At 36.5% G+C, this 18,048-nt stretch overlaps 1 protein-coding gene across 2 annotated transcripts in view; it reads right to left on the bottom strand.

Annotated features, from left to right (window-relative positions):
- Nucleotides 1-112: 112 nt before the first annotated feature.
- The window catches only part of plcd1a (phospholipase C, delta 1a), a 29,866-nt gene continuing 11,930 nt past the window's right edge, over nt 113-18,048 (bottom strand). For both annotated transcript variants that reach the window (XM_051687748.1, XM_051687749.1), the window contains exons 3-15: nt 11,228-11,456; nt 10,896-11,025; nt 9,868-10,096; nt 9,002-9,203; nt 8,447-8,591; nt 8,158-8,310; nt 4,720-4,869; nt 3,890-4,049; nt 3,447-3,563; nt 3,154-3,332; nt 2,581-2,716; nt 2,313-2,462; nt 113-1,836 (exon numbers count right to left, since the gene is read on the bottom strand). In XM_051687748.1, coding sequence (XP_051543708.1) covers nt 1,745-1,836; nt 2,313-2,462; nt 2,581-2,716; nt 3,154-3,332; nt 3,447-3,563; nt 3,890-4,049; nt 4,720-4,869; nt 8,158-8,310; nt 8,447-8,591; nt 9,002-9,203; nt 9,868-10,096; nt 10,896-11,025; nt 11,228-11,456 — 2,072 coding nt within the window. In that variant the 3' untranslated portion in view covers nt 113-1,744. The remainder of the gene's footprint in view (nt 1,837-2,312; nt 2,463-2,580; nt 2,717-3,153; nt 3,333-3,446; nt 3,564-3,889; nt 4,050-4,719; nt 4,870-8,157; nt 8,311-8,446; nt 8,592-9,001; nt 9,204-9,867; nt 10,097-10,895; nt 11,026-11,227; nt 11,457-18,048) is intronic.

Below are 18,048 nucleotides of genomic sequence, written 5' to 3'. Positions count from 1 at the left end.
TATAGAAATATTTCTAGAAAAATAGCTGATAAAAAGCAACAATTCCTTATTCCCACAGTGAATATAAAAGGCCTACAAAATAAAATACCTTAACAAAAAAATAATGGAAAGATTTCATATTTCAAAGTTTTTATTTCTTTTCAATCTGTTATACACATTTGTTGTGCAACTCTCATACTCCTCTGAAAAGTTAACCGACCTGCTATTAATATTATCACAGAATGGCATTTTTGGGTGGTGACTGAAAACATTTATCCATATTGAGCACAACATTCAGAAAAGATATAGTGTTTTGTTAAGATGGTGTGAATTGTTTATTGTTCACCTTTTTTTTTACCCTGAGTGTTGTATTAAAAACTAAGCATTCCCCAACATGAGTCAGGGTTATAAACAGTTTGCAGCTTCTCAAAAAGCATATGAAGTCATTTTAAAGTCACTGATGGGAACTAACACATGCAGTCACATAAACATTTACCACAGAGTAGTGAACAAAAGTATTGCCATTCAACACATCTGACACATTCACAAAACACTGAACACAGGAATGCTTACGTTAAGATTACATTTTCCTCTTTAAAAATACAATATTTAAATGAAATATATTTGTGACTAAAATTAAGGCTTGAAGGTTTGCAATGTTTGGGCAAGCTCACAATCAGTAAGAAATGAAATACAAACAAATACTCTGTTAAATTATATTAATGTAAAAAGACATCAGTGTAATATTTTTTAAATACAGTTTTTATAAAAGAAATCAGTGTTAGGTGAAATATTTAGTTAATCTCCAAACCACCTTTAACATGAAATAAATACAGTATGTTTCATTATTGTTTACAACTTTGACACTTCCAAATTGTTAATTGCCAAAAACTGAACAATTAATGTGCTACTGATTTAGACAGGAATGTCTTTAAAGTTTCACTTTTTAACAATAACTAGACCCACACTGAATCTGCACGCTTATGTTTTATTCAGTGACTGTGGAGTTCAATATAGAAAAATATGTTATATGGAGCTGAAAGCACTCCTCTCTTCTTGGTAGCCCGAAAGCTTTGTCAAATTAGCCAAAAATATTCACATTTTATAATTTATTTAAACCTAAATGTATTAAAACCTAATTTATTCAAATAGTTTCAAAGTAGTATTTTAGGGATGTAAGGAAAAAAGTTAACAAACAAACAAACATGCAAGGGGTGGGAAATATGTAGAGTTGAGAAAGATAGGCATTTGAATTGTGTGAAAATATATGGGGCTTTCGTCTGAGGTCTCCAGGCACAGATTTCATGTGGGTAAACGATAACTTTAAAAATCCTTCACTTACCCTGCATCTGTTTTCTCAGTTGCACTATACCAATCAATTCCATTAAAGGCACCCCAAAATGAAAATTTCTGTCATCATTTACTCACCCTCATGTTGTTCCAAAACCATCAGACTTTCTTTCCTCCATCAAACATGTCATTCTGCCTAACATCTCCTTTTGTGTTCCACAGAAGATAGAAAGTCAAACGTGTCCAAAACAACATAAGGATGACTGATGACAGATTCTTTATATTTGGGTGAACTATTCCTTTAAGTGCTTGAATGTAAATCTTGGTACTCATATGGCAAGAAGGGCTGTAAATGGTAAAGCGAGTCCAAATCTTAGAGAACATTTTGCAAGAATGTGTTAGCAGAGGAGAGTTTAGTTCAGTGATCTTCACACTTTGGCGTTGATATGAATGAGGGAATAGGGAATTTCATAGTCTACTCAGCATCAAGAACCATGATGTGTACGAACAGTCCAGCTGAAGGAATGACATCACCTCTCTTTGTGAGCAGAGGCACATGGCGGTATCCTGTAGACAGAGGAATGTTACATAACTATTAAATGCCCTTATAGTATCTTTAATTAATATTATGACTTATGGTGAGAATTCATTAGAATTGCACAACAGAAAGTTCTATATGGTGACCCATACAACGGTCGATATTTGGTATTTTTAAATTATCGCTATCATACAATAACTTAGCCGAAAAGTGTCGCAAGCCAGACTTTTGACTGCAAAAAGTAAAGAGTTTTGAAAAGTTTTGGTGATACTGAGAGTTTTTGAGTGAATCTGAGTAAATATTATGTAAAATAAATATTTATTCAGCAAATTCTGTGGATATGTCATTTACTGTCATTAAATTATAGTGTTATTTATATCTGCATTAGATCGGCCTTCAGCCAACATGCTCTCTAGATATTGGCATTGACCATTTGAAAAACCCATACTGGTCAACCACTTCTTCTAAATGTGACTTTTCTCACTTTTTGCTTTCATTGACTCACCGTTCTGCATGCTGGTGAGGGGTAGAGTGTATTGGCCAATAAAGTCATTGTAGGAAGCAGCATCAAAGTCCTCCACCAAAAACCGCACCAAAGCCAGTTCTGGCACATGAACAGTGAACTGGAAGTTTGTATTCCACATAGGATTTAAACCTATCCACAATGAGGAAAAAACACTTGATTGACATATTTACAAAGCAAGGTAAAACATTCATTTCAAATGCCTTGCAAATGAATTGAGAGTGAACATATACACTGTTGAGTCACTTGCCATTGTTTTCGATGTGATGTGTTAGTTTGGTGGCATTATCAACTGGCACACCATAGATCTCAACCTGCACTTGAGGATCCACAATGGACTTAGGCTTGTCTTTACTGAGTTTAGGCAGCTGCTGGGCTGAGATGATCTGCAAAGATGAGACAGATGAGTGATCACTGTTTATGACAATTGATTAGCATGTTTTTTGGAGGACTGGTGTCCCTCTCTCATTATAGGGGTAGTTGACTCAAATGTTTTACTTACTCTCATGTTGTTCCAAATCTGAAAGACTTTCTTTCTTCCGTGAAACACCAAAGGGTATGTTGGACAGAATCAGTCACCATTCGATGAAATTAAAGTGAATGGGGACTGAGACTAATTTATGGCCTAATATCTCCTTTTGTGTTCCATGGAAGAAAGAAAGTCAACCAGGTTTGGAAAAACATTAGGGTAAGCAAATGCTGACAGAATCTTAATTTTTGGGTGAACTATCACTTTAAGAAAGAAATATTGCAATCTCAGATGCTTATAATATAGACATAACTAGGCATGCCTTAAATGTATTTTGTAAAATGTAATGCTCACCATGATGTGCACAGTCTTCTTTTGCAGCCAAGGGCCTGCGCTGAGGTTTTTGGGGTCAAACTGAGAGGCCGGATCTCTCTGGAACTCTGGCTTCAGTATATAGCCACACCTGCCATTAGGTAAGAAGCGGCCCTGGTTCATATCCATCTCCTTACAGGGAGTCTGGAAGTTTAGAGCCACTGTGGACCAATATAAGGGATAAAACAGATAAAGTAGTGTGGGTAGATCATAAACAGATTGATTCTGAACTGTCTCAGTCTTAGTATATTGTTTAAGTTTGAATGAATTTGTACCTATTTGGCAGCCAGCGTTCCACAATGGCACTGGGTTGTAGTTGGATGAATTGGTTCTAGATCCAGCTGGGTAGATTCTACTCAGCTTATCCATGTTGTGATGAATATATGCCGTGCCTTTTTGGACATTAGTATGGGTGAGAAGGAAAGAATTTGATATAAGAGGTGTTTGGCAACATTAATCCCATTTTTGGTAAAATGCCAAATATGTCTATTGGGCATACAGTAGTTAAAATCTAGTGTGATCACCCCTTTTTTCTGAAATCTGTAACAGGACTGGGAGAGCCTGAACAGCACAACTTACTTTTTACGACAGACAAAGCAGCAACAAATAAAACTAACAAATAAAACAAATCGCAGAAAAAAAAAAAATGAAAAGAAACTAATAATGCAATAAAATAATGCAAAACAAAACAACACAACACAAAACAAAAAAGAATTACCAGAGTTTTCTGCCAGGTTCATTGCTTTGCTCTCCTTAAAGGAAGCCATCTCATAGAAGGCCTGGTTATCTCTTGAGTGCTCAAAGCCGCTGAAATGGACACTTTTGCAGTAGATGACCAGATCTGACAGCTCCTTGGCTAGCTTGATCTTTTTTGACTTCTACAAAGTGATCAAAAAGACTTTAGTTACAGTGATGCACAACATAAATGGAGTCCACACAGACAATTACAAAGGGATGCCAAATATGCAAAAAAAATCTCCTCCAATTTGAATCAGGCTTTTGTGTCTGTGACAGCTGAGCGTGCCGATTTAAAATCGACCTTATCTGCCTCAGCTTTGTGTATGCAAATATACTCCACAGCCTTACTCACACTGCAAGTGTTTTGAGGAATGTGTCTTCCTGTGTGTGAAATTATAAAAAGCACGAGTGGGGTAAAGGGGGAGTTGTGTACTTGACAAACAGCATGTTTTGATGATCTGTTCGCTTTTCTGTGATACAACAACAATTATTACTTTCTGTAACTTATATTCAAGAACGCATGAGAACGCATTTAGTCCATCTCTACAAGCTTTAAAGCCATCTATATGATATCTTCCTCTTAAAAGTTGACAAAATCTTACCCTCCCTAACGTCCTGTTTCAATAGGCAACATGTCAACAGAGGACAGAAACTGAGCCCTTGAAGCAATGTTGTAGGTTCTTTAAAGACTTCTACTGTATTGATCGTGAGTGCCAGAGGGTAAAATTATACCAACTCCAAACATGCTGACGTTTGGTAATTAGTTTTTATGTTGTTGGCCTCTGAATGACTGTTGTGTTTTAAACGCACCTTGTCCTTGACCTTCTGTTCATTCTCTTTCAATTCAGCAGCCTCGTCTTCCTCAGAAACACTGTCCACATCCTCTGTGGTGTTGTTGTTGAATGCTGCATCAAGCTTATTCAAGCGCTTGCCCTTGATCAGGAAGCGGCCCTTCAATTCCTGCAAACAGAAACATGTATAACCACATTTAATATCATATTTTAACTTCTGCTGAAATTATTATTTTATTTTTTAATTACAAAATATAAATGTCATAGAATAGAATAGGGAAATAGAACAGGCTGTTGCAAAGCAAATTAGACAATAGACATTTATTTATAAGGAAGGTTTGCAAATTTAAGTAACATGTTGTAAAACGTACAGTGTAGAATCTACGGCGCCACAGCAAAGGAAATTATATGTCAAGCGAGTTTGCAGTCTGAATTGACTGCAATGAGATAAAGTCAATAAATAGACTGCGAAATACAGTACCTGTAATACGAAAACAATAAATAGAAAACATGTCTTTCTATTGTGTTGTCGTTGCTGGCTGCACACAAAAACAAACATGCATCACGACCACCATAGTCCGATTGACGAACGAGTGACTCTTGTGAGCCAGTTCTTTTAATTAGTATTTGAAAAAGACTCACAATTGGTTTGAATCAGTGTAATGAACTTAACCAGCTTCCTGCTGCAACAATAGAATTCAGCAGGAAAAAGTAGAAACATTCAGTAATTCCACGTCATGGACAAAATATTTTTGCTTCTGGCTAACATAAAAACAAGCTTTCTGGAACTCAGGTCCAGTTTTGCAAGCCCTAAATACAGTCCAACACACTGCAGGGAATCTTTAACATTTGTTAAATGGAGCTGAGTGTACTACCAGGTAGCAGAAAGCATTATTAAATTAATCAAGTATTCAGATTTGACCTTTTATTTAAACTACATTTATTCAAAACTCTTTCAAAACACAAATATGAGGAAAAAACAACAAATAAAACACAAAATGGATGAAGTTTTTGTTGAAAGCCTTAATATGACATAGCAGCAAATAAGAGACTCTAGATGACTTTCACCACATAATATCAAAAGGCACAGAAATACAATCCTATTGTCTCTACAGTATGCTTATGTATAGTGTATGTTTGTTAGTCCCGAAGGTCATTCAGGGAAACTGGCAGAACTTCTCAGCAAGGGACAACGCTCAAGCTTGGACAGCGTGTCTATCTGAAACTTAATTCGATGAGGCATTTGAAAGGAAAAGATTAAATTACCATGGCTTTTAACATAGCAAAACAGTTCCAGCTGCATGTATTCCAAACATGCCAGTTTTATAAGCTCATAAACTCAGAGCCTGTTTGAAACTCTTATAACATGATTCAGAAGCACCTCCCACCCCATAACCATAAAGAAGCATTTCTCTCTGTTTGAACTTGTGCTGTCTTTTCAGTCGTATTTCAGACTGTAGCTTGACTTTATATCGACAGCTTTGTGTGAGTTTTGGTGTATCAGAAAGGGATAAGTGGTTTAAAATCAAAAGGAGTTCATGTTAAGCAACAACAGTCCCCACACATTAATAGTCGCTCTGCTGATAATCACTTCCTCTTTCTCGAACCATGACTTGTGTTCATGGATATCGAAGTAAACAGGAAGTGCACAAGGATGATAAGGAAGCCATTTAAGGAAAGTTTAAGGGTGTGGTGATGAGCACTTTTGAGAGGTCATCTGAGCTGACCGGGATGTAGAATACTGTGACGGTTATCCAGCAGGTGGCGATATGTAGCATCCTCTTTAGTTGTTAATCTTGAGATACCAATCATTGGAATAGCTGTATATATACTGTATGTATCAACTTTGTTGTTTTCTGTGGCGCTGGAGATTCACCAGTTGTTCAGTTCTGGTGCAGGTAACACTGACACATATGTACTGTAAATCTTTTTCAATAAGTGGATTTTTTGTGATCAGCAATAAAGGGCCACACATGGACAAGACTAGGGATGGGCAAAACTACCAATTTTCATAATAGACTAGTCAATCGTTTATTTGAACGACTAGTTGGTGTAAAGGATAATAATGTATAACCTCTTGATAATACATTTTAAATTATACCAAGCTATAGAAAGTCAGATTGTTTTTCATCAAAATGGTTATTATGTTTCCAGGAGTGTTGGTTATTTATGGTTTTGAGACGTTACAGACACTACAGCTGATTTTCTATAAAGCTGACTCCAATCACTGCTAAACATGTTAAAATCAAATGTAGCATTATGAATTCTGAATCTATGTACTGATTATCATTGTCCCATGTCTGCCAAATATGTTGAGTGGTCCGAACATCATCTGCAGCCTGAAACAAACTGTTGGTCGGATTTTAAGTGTGAATGCATTAGGATATCTAAACCCTGTTTAGAGAATGGCGTAACCTTCAATGTACTGTCTGTCTGCACTGGCCTCAGAACAGTTTGAAATGCACCTTATATTTATCCTTACTCCTTATAAAGCAAATTAATGAATTGTTTTAAAGCGGCATTTCAAACGAAACTAGAAACGTTACTCTTTACACCCAAACAGGTTTCAATGAAAAACCTCAGAGGTTTCTTACCAGAGGCACTTTTGTTGGCTCTACGCCTGTAAAAGCACTTCACAGAAATTGACAACATGTTGTTGTGTCACGTGATGCGGTACGCCAGATGTTTAACCCTTATATGATAGTCTAGAGTGTTGTGAACAGTATTCGGTCGGTTTAAATGAATTAAAATTAAGTGTTGCGTATAGCGAAGCCAAAATACAACGTCCACACATGTGGACATGGGGTCGCACAAGGACAATTAGGCTCCGTTATGTTCACGTGACAGTGATCAGATGCGTTTCAGAGGGATATATGGATGCTAAGCGTAGCACTTCAAAATGGTAACTAACGGATATTCAACAAATAAATGGGCTGAATAACTATGACTTCTTATTGCACAAAAATCAAAGTAAGGGAAAGTAAGAAATAAAAAAGGCTCCAGTACAGAGCTACACAAAACCACCTATGTGCATCCATAAAGCAGTTAAAACATTTTTTGTTATTTTTTACTGCAACCTTACAAATACGGGAGCATTAGTCACAGCAGACGATTTAACATCCAACAGTGATCATCTGGTAATGTACTGTTGATGCAGCACCTTGATGGCTGAAACAGCAGAGATGCATAAATGGACTAAAGTTAAAGCATTAAAGAGACAAAACTTCTTGCTGGAGGTTTTACTGTGCTGACTATTATTCACTTTTAAGCACAGCAAGCTATAATCACGCAAAAAAAATGCTCTCCAGGAAGTCGCGTCTCTCAATTAATTTGACCTTTAAAACCACCACCACAAAAAATATGAATGTTAGTAGTCGACCCCACTAATCGACTAGTCAGATGTTGGATGACTAATTGATTAGTCGACCACAGTGGCACATCCCTTGACAAGACTAACCTCAGGTCCTGGAAAAGTGGTTGGCATGTGGTTGCCCAGGGGTTGAGTGAGCAGAGCATTGCCCAGGATGGAGGTTAGGTGATGAGCCATGACTTCTTGCTGCTCTAAGGTGCAATGGTTCTCCAAAGACAAGATCACTGGGTACTGTGAGGTCTAGTGTTGCAAAGAAACACAGAAACTGAGGTCTTGGTGACCCATGTTAAACTAAAAGAGATTTTTTTTCATTATCCACTTATCATTTGAGAGTTCAATATAGAACTCTTCATACATATCGAGTTAATTCACTCACTTTGAAAGCATATTCTTTGATGGCCTTGATGACATCTTTGAAGAGCACTTTGGATGTGAGGGTGTGGCCATGGTAGATAACTGGTTCCCCGTTTGCACCATCCCAGCAATCCAGCTCCACACAGCGGCAGCCCTTAATCAGTGCGCTTATATACAATCATCATAGTCATCATTTTGCTTAAGAAAACCTTTTAAAACTTAAGTAGAATAACTTGCTGTTTAAAATTATTCATGCACAGGAAATCTATCACTATAACTTTAGGGACAGCCTAAATTAGGCTCCATTAAGCAACAGTGTGAATGGAGAGTGGACTGAAGTGAACCAAAAACAGATCCAAATTAGCTTTCAAGCCCAGGGACAGTGTGAATCCAAAGAGAAGTGGCTTCTGTTTTGGTCAACTTATGGAGCTCTTGTCATATTTTGTTCAATTTAATGTACTGTATATAGTGAGTTATTTAAATTCCACCATTAATTTCCCACACTGGTTGAAACGAATGTTTAATTTGTTACAGCATTGCTGTTCACACTTCTAGCTGAAAGCAGACATATTCATACTTGATATAGGCCTCTGTGCTGCTTGGTCCTTTCAGCTGGTCATCCATAAGATAGGTGTTATGGGAAGAAGAAATGAAGTAATGATTGAGTGGTTGCCGCATGTCTTGGTACACGGCTTTGTGGTCGGGGTTAAAGATGCCACCTTCCTCCTGGTTCAGGTACATCAAGAAGCCATCTTTGGTCATGTGCTTCTTCTGTTTTGCTGGGTAAATTTGAAAACGCTTCATCTATTAAAATGTTTTTAAAATCGCATGCAATCATAATTTTTAAGCTATACACTATAAGTCAAAATTCTGGTTACACGTGTCTGAGTTTATGTTTCTTGTGATCTTAAAAATGTTTCATCTAAAGGCTTGTGGTTAAAAGTTTGATGTTGATGTTTTTGGAACGGATATGCCGAGCATACATGGGAATTCCTTTAATACTGTTTTAAAAGCATTCTAGGTGGATACATCATGAAGTGTAGGTTAAGAGAATGCCAAGAGTGTGCAGAGCTGCAATCTAGACAAAGGGTGGCAACTTTGAAGTCGCTAAAATATTTTGGTGCCACTTGTGCCATTTCATAGTATTGAGGAATTTACTATTATTCAAAGATGTGGAAAACAGTAGTAATAATGAATAAGTAGATGTGCCCAAACTTTTGACTGGTCGTGCATCTGCAAGTCAGATTGTGAAATTTAGTTTGTGTTGTATCGTATTGTGAAAGAAAACATAATTCTTTGTAGTTGTATTACAGGCTAAAATGTATATATTTTGTTCTTAGGTTTAGAAAAAATACAAAAGTTCATTAAATGCCTATACTGTAAGAGTTGTAAAACATGTAAAAATGATCTGATGTAATCATGTGGTAATTTAAGTCTCACTACCTGTGTCATCCACCTCATATTTATTGATGAGTTTTTGGGCATAATCCATTGACACTGGCTCCCTCTGCTCATTTTGGAGGAAGCTAAGCAGGTCAGCTGAGCTCATCTGTCCATTGGTGTGAGCGTACTTTCCATAGATCACGTCAATTTCCTTACGGTAAGTCAGCAAATCGTAAAACTGTTTAATCTCTGCTCCCTCAAGAGTGCCTGAGTTTGACGTGTCACATTTCTGCAAAATGAAACAAGAAAAATTGTTTTTGAAAAAGTGTACAGGCATGAATATATGGCAACAGTCTATTTTTAGAATGAGTAATATTTTTTAAGACCAAAGTGCCATTAATTTCATGACAATTAAGCACATTTTCCACCAAAAGATGTTTTACCTTAGACCTATTTTTCTGTAATACAATCATTTTTACTGTATTACACTAAAAATACTGTAATTCAATGGTTTCAACATAAAATAAAGGCACTACACATAGGTTGTTTGCATTTCAGTAACAAGATTTTTAGCATACTGAAATGTCACAATGTAAAAAGTCTTAATTTTGTTTAAACAAAATATAATTTATTATGTCTTTCTTTTGATTTTTAAGGTGACTCTGATAAAACCTTTAAAGAATATGCTTCATATTTTTAAATAAACTGGTTTGAAGATATGACCTGGAGATGTTCTCAGCATGGTTTTTTTGAGCTTAACCCTTAAAGCCTTTCAAACATTTTGTTTACATTTACATTTATGCATTTGGCAGATGCTTTTATCCAAAGCGACTTACAGTGCCCTTATTACAGGGACAATCCCCCTGGAGCAACCTGGAGTTAAGTGCTTTGCTCAAGGACACAAAGGTGGTGGCTGTGGAGATTGAACCAACAACCTTCTACTTACCAGTTCAGTGCTTTAGTCCACCGCCACCACATTTTGTTGGACTTAATATTAGGTACATTCATTTTTGTGATTGCACCAAACAAGCAGTACAAGTTCAGATGAAAACAAGTTTTTCTAAAAAGCTTTATTATTTGCCTCTCACCCTAAACAGCATCTCAGCATAACTGTCGTCCACCTCGATATTGATTTGCCGTAGGAAATGCTTCAACTCCTTCAAAGACATTTTGTTGTCAGCGTTCTTGTCTGCTTTGCGCATACAGCTGTATATCCAGCTTTTTATCTAATGTAAGGTCTGTATATTAAAAACTGGAAAGATTTATTTATTTCATTTTTTTGAGCCAGAGGCTTCTTTAGCTGTTGTGAGCTACAAATATTACATCTTAGTGACAACCACATACAATTTCCCCTCAATTATGACAGTACTGACAAATCTGTTCAGGAAACAGCTTTTGGAGAATGGAAGATCAAGGATACTGTTCGCTGTTCTGTTGGCGGTTGAGGTGGCTCATGCTGTTCATGACCTTCTCCAGACCTTTGACCCACTGTTTGGCCTCCTCTTTGGAACTAGCAATCAAGTCGAGGTTCTTGCGTCGACCTTTGAAGATGATGGAGAAGCAGCGGTCCTCCACAGAGGAGTCAGTGTATTTCTGCAGCCCCTCAGACTGACGGCCATACCGCACTGATTCAATGTCCTCCAAGCTGACTGTGGATGTGGCAAGAGATTTAAACTATTATTTGAACTATTTTGTTATTTAACTTCCAATTCACAATTTAAAATCATGCTTAAGGTGCCATGTCAATACATGATTTAAACCTATTTGCAAATACAACTCTTTTTATTGCCTCTTTGCCCATGTTATATATGGAATATACTGTATATGGAGAGAGAAAGGAAGTGGAATAAGGATATGACCCATGCTGGGTTCAAACCCAGGTCTCTGTGAGTACAACATTTCCCAATACGTGATGAGCAGCACACTACCTTCTATGCCACAACTCAGACTCATTCTATACATACATTCAACAAGCAATGCTGGTCTATTTTTAGCGGAATGTTCAGAATGAAGGTATTTAAGAGAAATCTGACCTCAGAACAGTGATTTACAGCCTCACATCAGCTCAGTGCATCTGAGATTCATGTGATATGCAGGTCTGTACAGGCAGTGCTGCATTTAGTTACAGAGTTCTCACAACTTATCTGCAGACTTCCGCACCTAAAAACCACCATATCACCAAAAGACATGGTAGATGTGAAGGTGGGTTAGTCCTTTATATCCTTTAAGATTTTGGGTTACTTACCATCTCATATAATCAAAAAATAATATTTTAGCCAATTTTTTAAGATTTACGTATTTCAATTTCCATCAAAAACAAATTCCATCAAATTGAACAGTCATTTTTTTTTTTTTTTAGTTAACAAAATTTAAAATATTTAATTTTTTATTAATTTTTTTTCTTTGCTAAAGATTACTAAATTTCATTTTATGGAATTTTGTTATAAATTTCAAATGCATAAATCTTAAATGCATGTAACAGGGTTGTACACCATTCAGAATGAATGTAGCAAACATGATGCAGAATTGTAATTCACATTTGAATTTAAATGCTTAGAACTGAAATGCAATTAAATTAATTTTTCCTTTTCAAACAGAAATTACCCATAAACATGTTATCATACAGGTAACCTATGGGGTGTTTCCAGAACCTTTAGATGATATTGATAATCAATGTTTAAAATGCTTTTTCTATTTAATTTATATACATTTAAATTTAATAAATTACATTTCATTGTACGGATCATGGTAGAAGAACACTTAATTCCCCAAGAAATTTTACAAAATGCTCTAATTTACTCAAAATTTTAATGTAAATATTTGTATACATTTTTCTGAAAATATTGGTGGACATTTTGTTTCTGCATTAAAATCTGTAATGGTTGTGTTAAAAGTTTTCAACTGTTGACAGTACTGAACTTAGTTTAGAATATAGAAAATATGTCTGTCAGTTGAAAAAAATATAAATTGGCAAAATTAACCTAAATTAATTGTGTTGGACACAATTATGAAATACATTTTAAATGTCTCTATTTCGTGACTGTATTACTGTGACAGTAATTTGTCTTCCTGCCATTCCAAATCAAATTCCAATTCAACATCTGTTGGGACGTGGCAAATCTTAATAAGTCAGTTCTTAAATTCTTTATTTTGCCTAAACCTGCATCATAAGATTAAGACACACCAAAGTTCAGTCACTTGAGAAGCACTTGGGAAAGAATCTTGATTTCTCAATCAATAAATCTTGGCAAAGCAGTAGTGTATAAAAGGCATCACGCCAGCCAGTGATAAGGTGATAACCTCAAAGATGTCCTTCTCATTAAGGTTTATTACATATGCTTGGCACACATACTGTAAATACACATTCCAATCACTCTCCTTCTGTGCCCTTTACTCCCAGAGTTATGCAAATATAATACTAATAAACTGTTCAACCCTACAGTTTTTTCTACAGTAAAGTATTGCTCTCCATCCATATGTATTGTGTGGTTGCTTGATGTTTATTAGAAGAACGTATAGTTATGACATATTCCTTAGTTATCAGTTAAACACGTGCACACAGTCAAGCAGAACCCAAACATAAGTGGCTATCTGTCTCTGCTGAAATTGCAGCTTTCAGAAGAGACATCTACATTTAATTTATACAACTATTCTTTTGGCAGACGCTTTTATCAAGATCAACTCACAGTGCCTTCAATGTATGAACAGATCTAGGTAAAGGGTGTGTTTTATCTACCGTTTCAGTTCAAAACGATTATAGAGTAATAAAACTAAGGAGAAATAGACTGACTGTTTGTGATGCATATAGTTTTATACAATGGTTTGATAAACTGGAATTGAGACACAGATGAGAAATCTCTCTGGAAATCCATCCATAATCCCAAATACAACAATGAAACACAATGGATGTCTTAGTGGGGAAAATCAAACCTGGGTTGGGTTGTGTGTACTCAGCTGACTAGAGCAAAGCAAATACTAGGGACCGCAACGGCTGGTTATAATCTGCTGTTTAGATGTGGTTCACAAACACAAAGGCAAGTACGGGGAGGGACCGTAGTATGATAACTATTTGGATAAAACCCAATCTCAAGTGAGCTATTGAAAAGAAGCAGTGTCCAAGACATATCCCACTAGCATCCCTGAGATTCCACTGAAGCAAGCTGGCAGAAAAGAACATTGTGCTGGGGCAAATTCTGTCCTCTGTTGATCTGATTTTATCAGATTATTCTATTGTTACAGTAAATTGTTCATACATTTATCATACACAAACTGTAACTGCAATTTTTAAAGGAGAAAAAAGTGACATTTTGACCAATAAGCATTTATGTTGTCAAAATGTTTTGACGAAAAAACACTCTACTATCACAATTTAGTGTGCAGACAACTATATAAATAAGCCATTCGTAGGTTGAGTAGCTCTGCGGCACTTTCAAAACATTAGTATTGTAACATTTGTATTATTTGGATGAGCCAGTATCAATATTGGTTAAACCAATGCTGCGAGTTTGGGTCAGGACTACCTTTTTGTCCGAGCAATGGAAGAGAGAGGGTGGGAAAAGTATTTGGGAAACCTATTCTCTAACAAAATTTCTTTCTCTTGTCTTTTTTTTTTTTTTTTTTTTTTTTTTTGCATTCAATTGTCATCAATGGTTCATGGTTTCTAATACCCTTTGGTCCCAAATACATTCTGTTTTAAAACCACATCCTGCAGAGCTGCACTCTCTCTGTTCACTCCTACACAAACCTCAGTTCTTTAATACTGACAACATAAAGTGGAAGAGAAAATATTCACTTCAGACATCTCAGCTTGAAGTAATAGTTCACCCAAAAATGAAAATTCTCTCATCATTTACTCACCCTCTTACCATCCCAGATGTGTATGACTTTCTTTCTTCAGCAGAACACAAATTAAGGTTTTTAGAAGAATATTTCAGCTCTGCAGGTCCAGACAATGCAAGTTCAAGCATCCAAAACTTTGAAGCTCAAAAAAGGACATAAAGGCAGCATAAAAGTAATACATACAACTCCAGTGGTTAATTCCATGTTTTCTGAAGCAACATGATAGGTGTGGGTGAGAAACAGATCTATATTTCAGTCCTTTTTACTATAAATTCTCCTCCCTGCCCAGTAGGTGGTGAAATACACAAAAGTGGAGATATATAGTTTTAAAAAAAGCACTTAACCATTTATCTGTTTCTCACCACACCTCTCATATTGCTTCTGAAGACATGGATTTAACCACTGGAGTTGTATGGATTACTTTTATGCTGCCTTTATGTCATTTGTGGACCTTCAAAGTTTTGGCCACCATTAAATAGACCAACAGAGCTGAGATATTCTTAAACTATTCTCAAACCCTGCTCAAAGACAAGAAAGATGTTTCAGTTAAGGTCCATGAAAGCAGCATGAGTGACTGCAAAAGGCATGAGGTTTGTCAGGTGCTGCATCCAAGCACTTTCTACCTGTTCATATTCTTCCTGAACTCCTTTAAAAACTGAGATCATCTACTATACCCACATAAATTTGACTGATGGTGTGACAGTGGTTGCTGTGAACGCATCTATTGTTATTGTCTGGTTTGGATGTATAGTTTGTGTTGCAGTATTATTCTTTTGTAAGGGGCAGCCGTTTACACAGAAGGCATTTTTGCGTTGATCTGCTCTGATTTAGAAAGTAAACATGCACTAGACAGACGTCTTTGACCACTGTGACACCTCTTGGTGCTTTTTTAGCATCTTGTGCCATAAGTGTAATACAGTGGCGAATTCTCAGGGTCAGCAAAGCCTTCTCTGCTGGCCTAACATGCCAAATAATTAAATATTTTTCATCCTTTCATTCTCAATCACCTTTTTGCCTATGTATTTTTAATCGCTTTCCACTCTTAATTAATCTACAAACAAATTGAGAAAAACAAAACATTTATCCAGACAGAATATATTCCTTGATGCTTACAAGCGAAGTGTGACAACTGTTTCACAAATCACATGCCCGAAGCCCGAAGCCCAAAGCCGAAGCAGCATGTGAGTTTGAGCTCCACCCCCTCAGGCCTTCAGAATTTCCACAGAATCCCTCAACAGTGCAAATGAATGAGCAACTAAAGTCAGATTGTCAGATTCATCAGCCAGTCAGATTGATTTATTTGTTCTTTGTTGGTGTGATCTTTAGTATATGTCCCGGACGAGGCCTTCTAGCTGGCCTTGAGTGACGCAATCACGCTTTAAGTGATGTAATTTGAAAGCGAAGAGCACGAGATCTTGCTGACAGTCGGCTGTCATCACTGCCGCTATCGCCGTTGAGAAAGAGATCCTTATGGATTTAAAAACAGGAGATGTTCTGCATGACCATGTTATTGCTTAATTTATTAAACAGGAAAGGAGGACTGATTTTCACTTCAAGTAAATTGGTAAGTGCTTTTTGCATTGTTATAGCAACATCAGGAGTTTTCTAAGTGTAAATTAGGCTGCTTGAGCATTCAGTGTCGGATCAAGTTTTGAAAAGTAGTGCTGCGTTCCATTCAACTCGGAAAGTCAGATTTTACAACTTCCTACAAGGAAAAGTGTAGGCTCGTGCAGAAATTCTCAACTTCGCCGAGATGCAGGGGCATGATGTCGACACTCAGGGAGATATACAAAGTAAGTGATAAACATTCACTTTATTAAGTAATATCGATAAATGAGTTCGTTTCCACATTACATGATATTAAAGCTTGTTTAACAAATGCCTGCAGAAACAGGTGTATAAAACATGGTAAATTATAATCTCTTTTGATAATCGTACACCTGTAGCACAAATGCTAGCGCTGCAGCATTGTTTATCAGTTGGGTTGCTAGGAGACATCTCTAATGAGAGTCAAACCCCTGCTAAGCTAACTGGAGCGTTGCAGTTCTGAATATCGGGGAATGGAATGCATTTATGGTCGGAGATATCAAGTAGGAATATCCCACATCCAGTTTGAATGGAATGCAGCATAACCGTGTACCCTGAAAAAATGAAATTTATTGCAAGCAACATTTAAATTGCAAATATTATTAGATAGATTTTTCCAGGTATTATAGACCTCCTTGGTAGATTCATATAAAAAATTATGATTTTTGAAGTTCATTTCACAAAACAGTCATGCTGCAGTTAAAATTAGGCTTGCTTGAGCATTAAGTGTCGTTTCAAGTTCTGGCTTTCGTGCGTGGACATGTTTTTAAAATGTCAGTTGGTATTATTAGTTGACTGCCACGTAATTTATGAGCGTCTTATTCATTGTGAAACTGTGTTTTCTTAATGGCATGAAACGCACTGAAGGCCTAGACTTAAAACGCATGGCCCGTGGCTGGTGTAATAGTACAAATAGTAATAGCACACCTCTCCATATACAGTACAATAGCCATATGATTTGAGGTATCATTTATCCAGTGTGGGAGGAGTTTTTAATTGACACATATCTGTGCTCTCTTTGTCTGATTTTACCTCATGTGACCTCTGTTGTAACTTACAATGGTGGATGTTGACCACATGACCTCTCATTGTGTGCTACAGAGGGCGGGAATAATAAACACATGACAAACACTCTAAACAAGGACAAAATCTGTACATTGTTGTAACGATAACAGCAGTAAACTATGATATGTGGCAATATTCTTGGTTCTTGGTTATCCTGGACAAGAATGTACAGGACTGAGATGAATAGTTTTTGTTAGAAACTACTAATTTAAACAGACACAATGCCAAAAACATCTGTCCAATATTGTTTAAGAACACACTCATTGTCTAAATGCTGGATTGTTTGACAGTGGGCAGGTCTGTGTGTGTATTTGATAAACAAAATATGTTACATTTCCTCAGTTTCTTTTCTAATCCCTCAAGCCATTTATGTTTGAGATCAACTTGGCACCATCACTATTAGATAATAAAAATGTCACTTCCTGTGCTGAAAAACATGACCCCCATGTGTACTTGGAGTCAAACCATTAAAACATCCTATTGTCAAATGTATAATATTTTTCAGGGTAAACCACTAGTTGTGTATGCACAGTATGAGTTCTCTGACCAGGCCCGGTTCCAGATCAAAATCACTAGAGTGCTTCTGAAAATAGTGGAGGTGCTCTGTATAAAATGGTTTAATGCTACCAAAACACCTTCATATTTAATCCAGTAATAAAATTACACTACCTCCATTTAAGAAAAGTATATATATATTTTTTTTACAATCATTTACAAGCAGCTACATTTTCTCTGCACATGAATGATCCA

This window comes from Myxocyprinus asiaticus, chromosome 44 (genome assembly GCF_019703515.2).
Source record: "Myxocyprinus asiaticus isolate MX2 ecotype Aquarium Trade chromosome 44, UBuf_Myxa_2, whole genome shotgun sequence".
NCBI classification, from domain to species: domain Eukaryota; kingdom Metazoa; phylum Chordata; class Actinopteri; order Cypriniformes; family Catostomidae; genus Myxocyprinus; species Myxocyprinus asiaticus.
The sequence above is the reverse complement of the archived record's forward strand: the minus strand, read 5'-3'. Positions and strand labels throughout refer to the sequence as shown.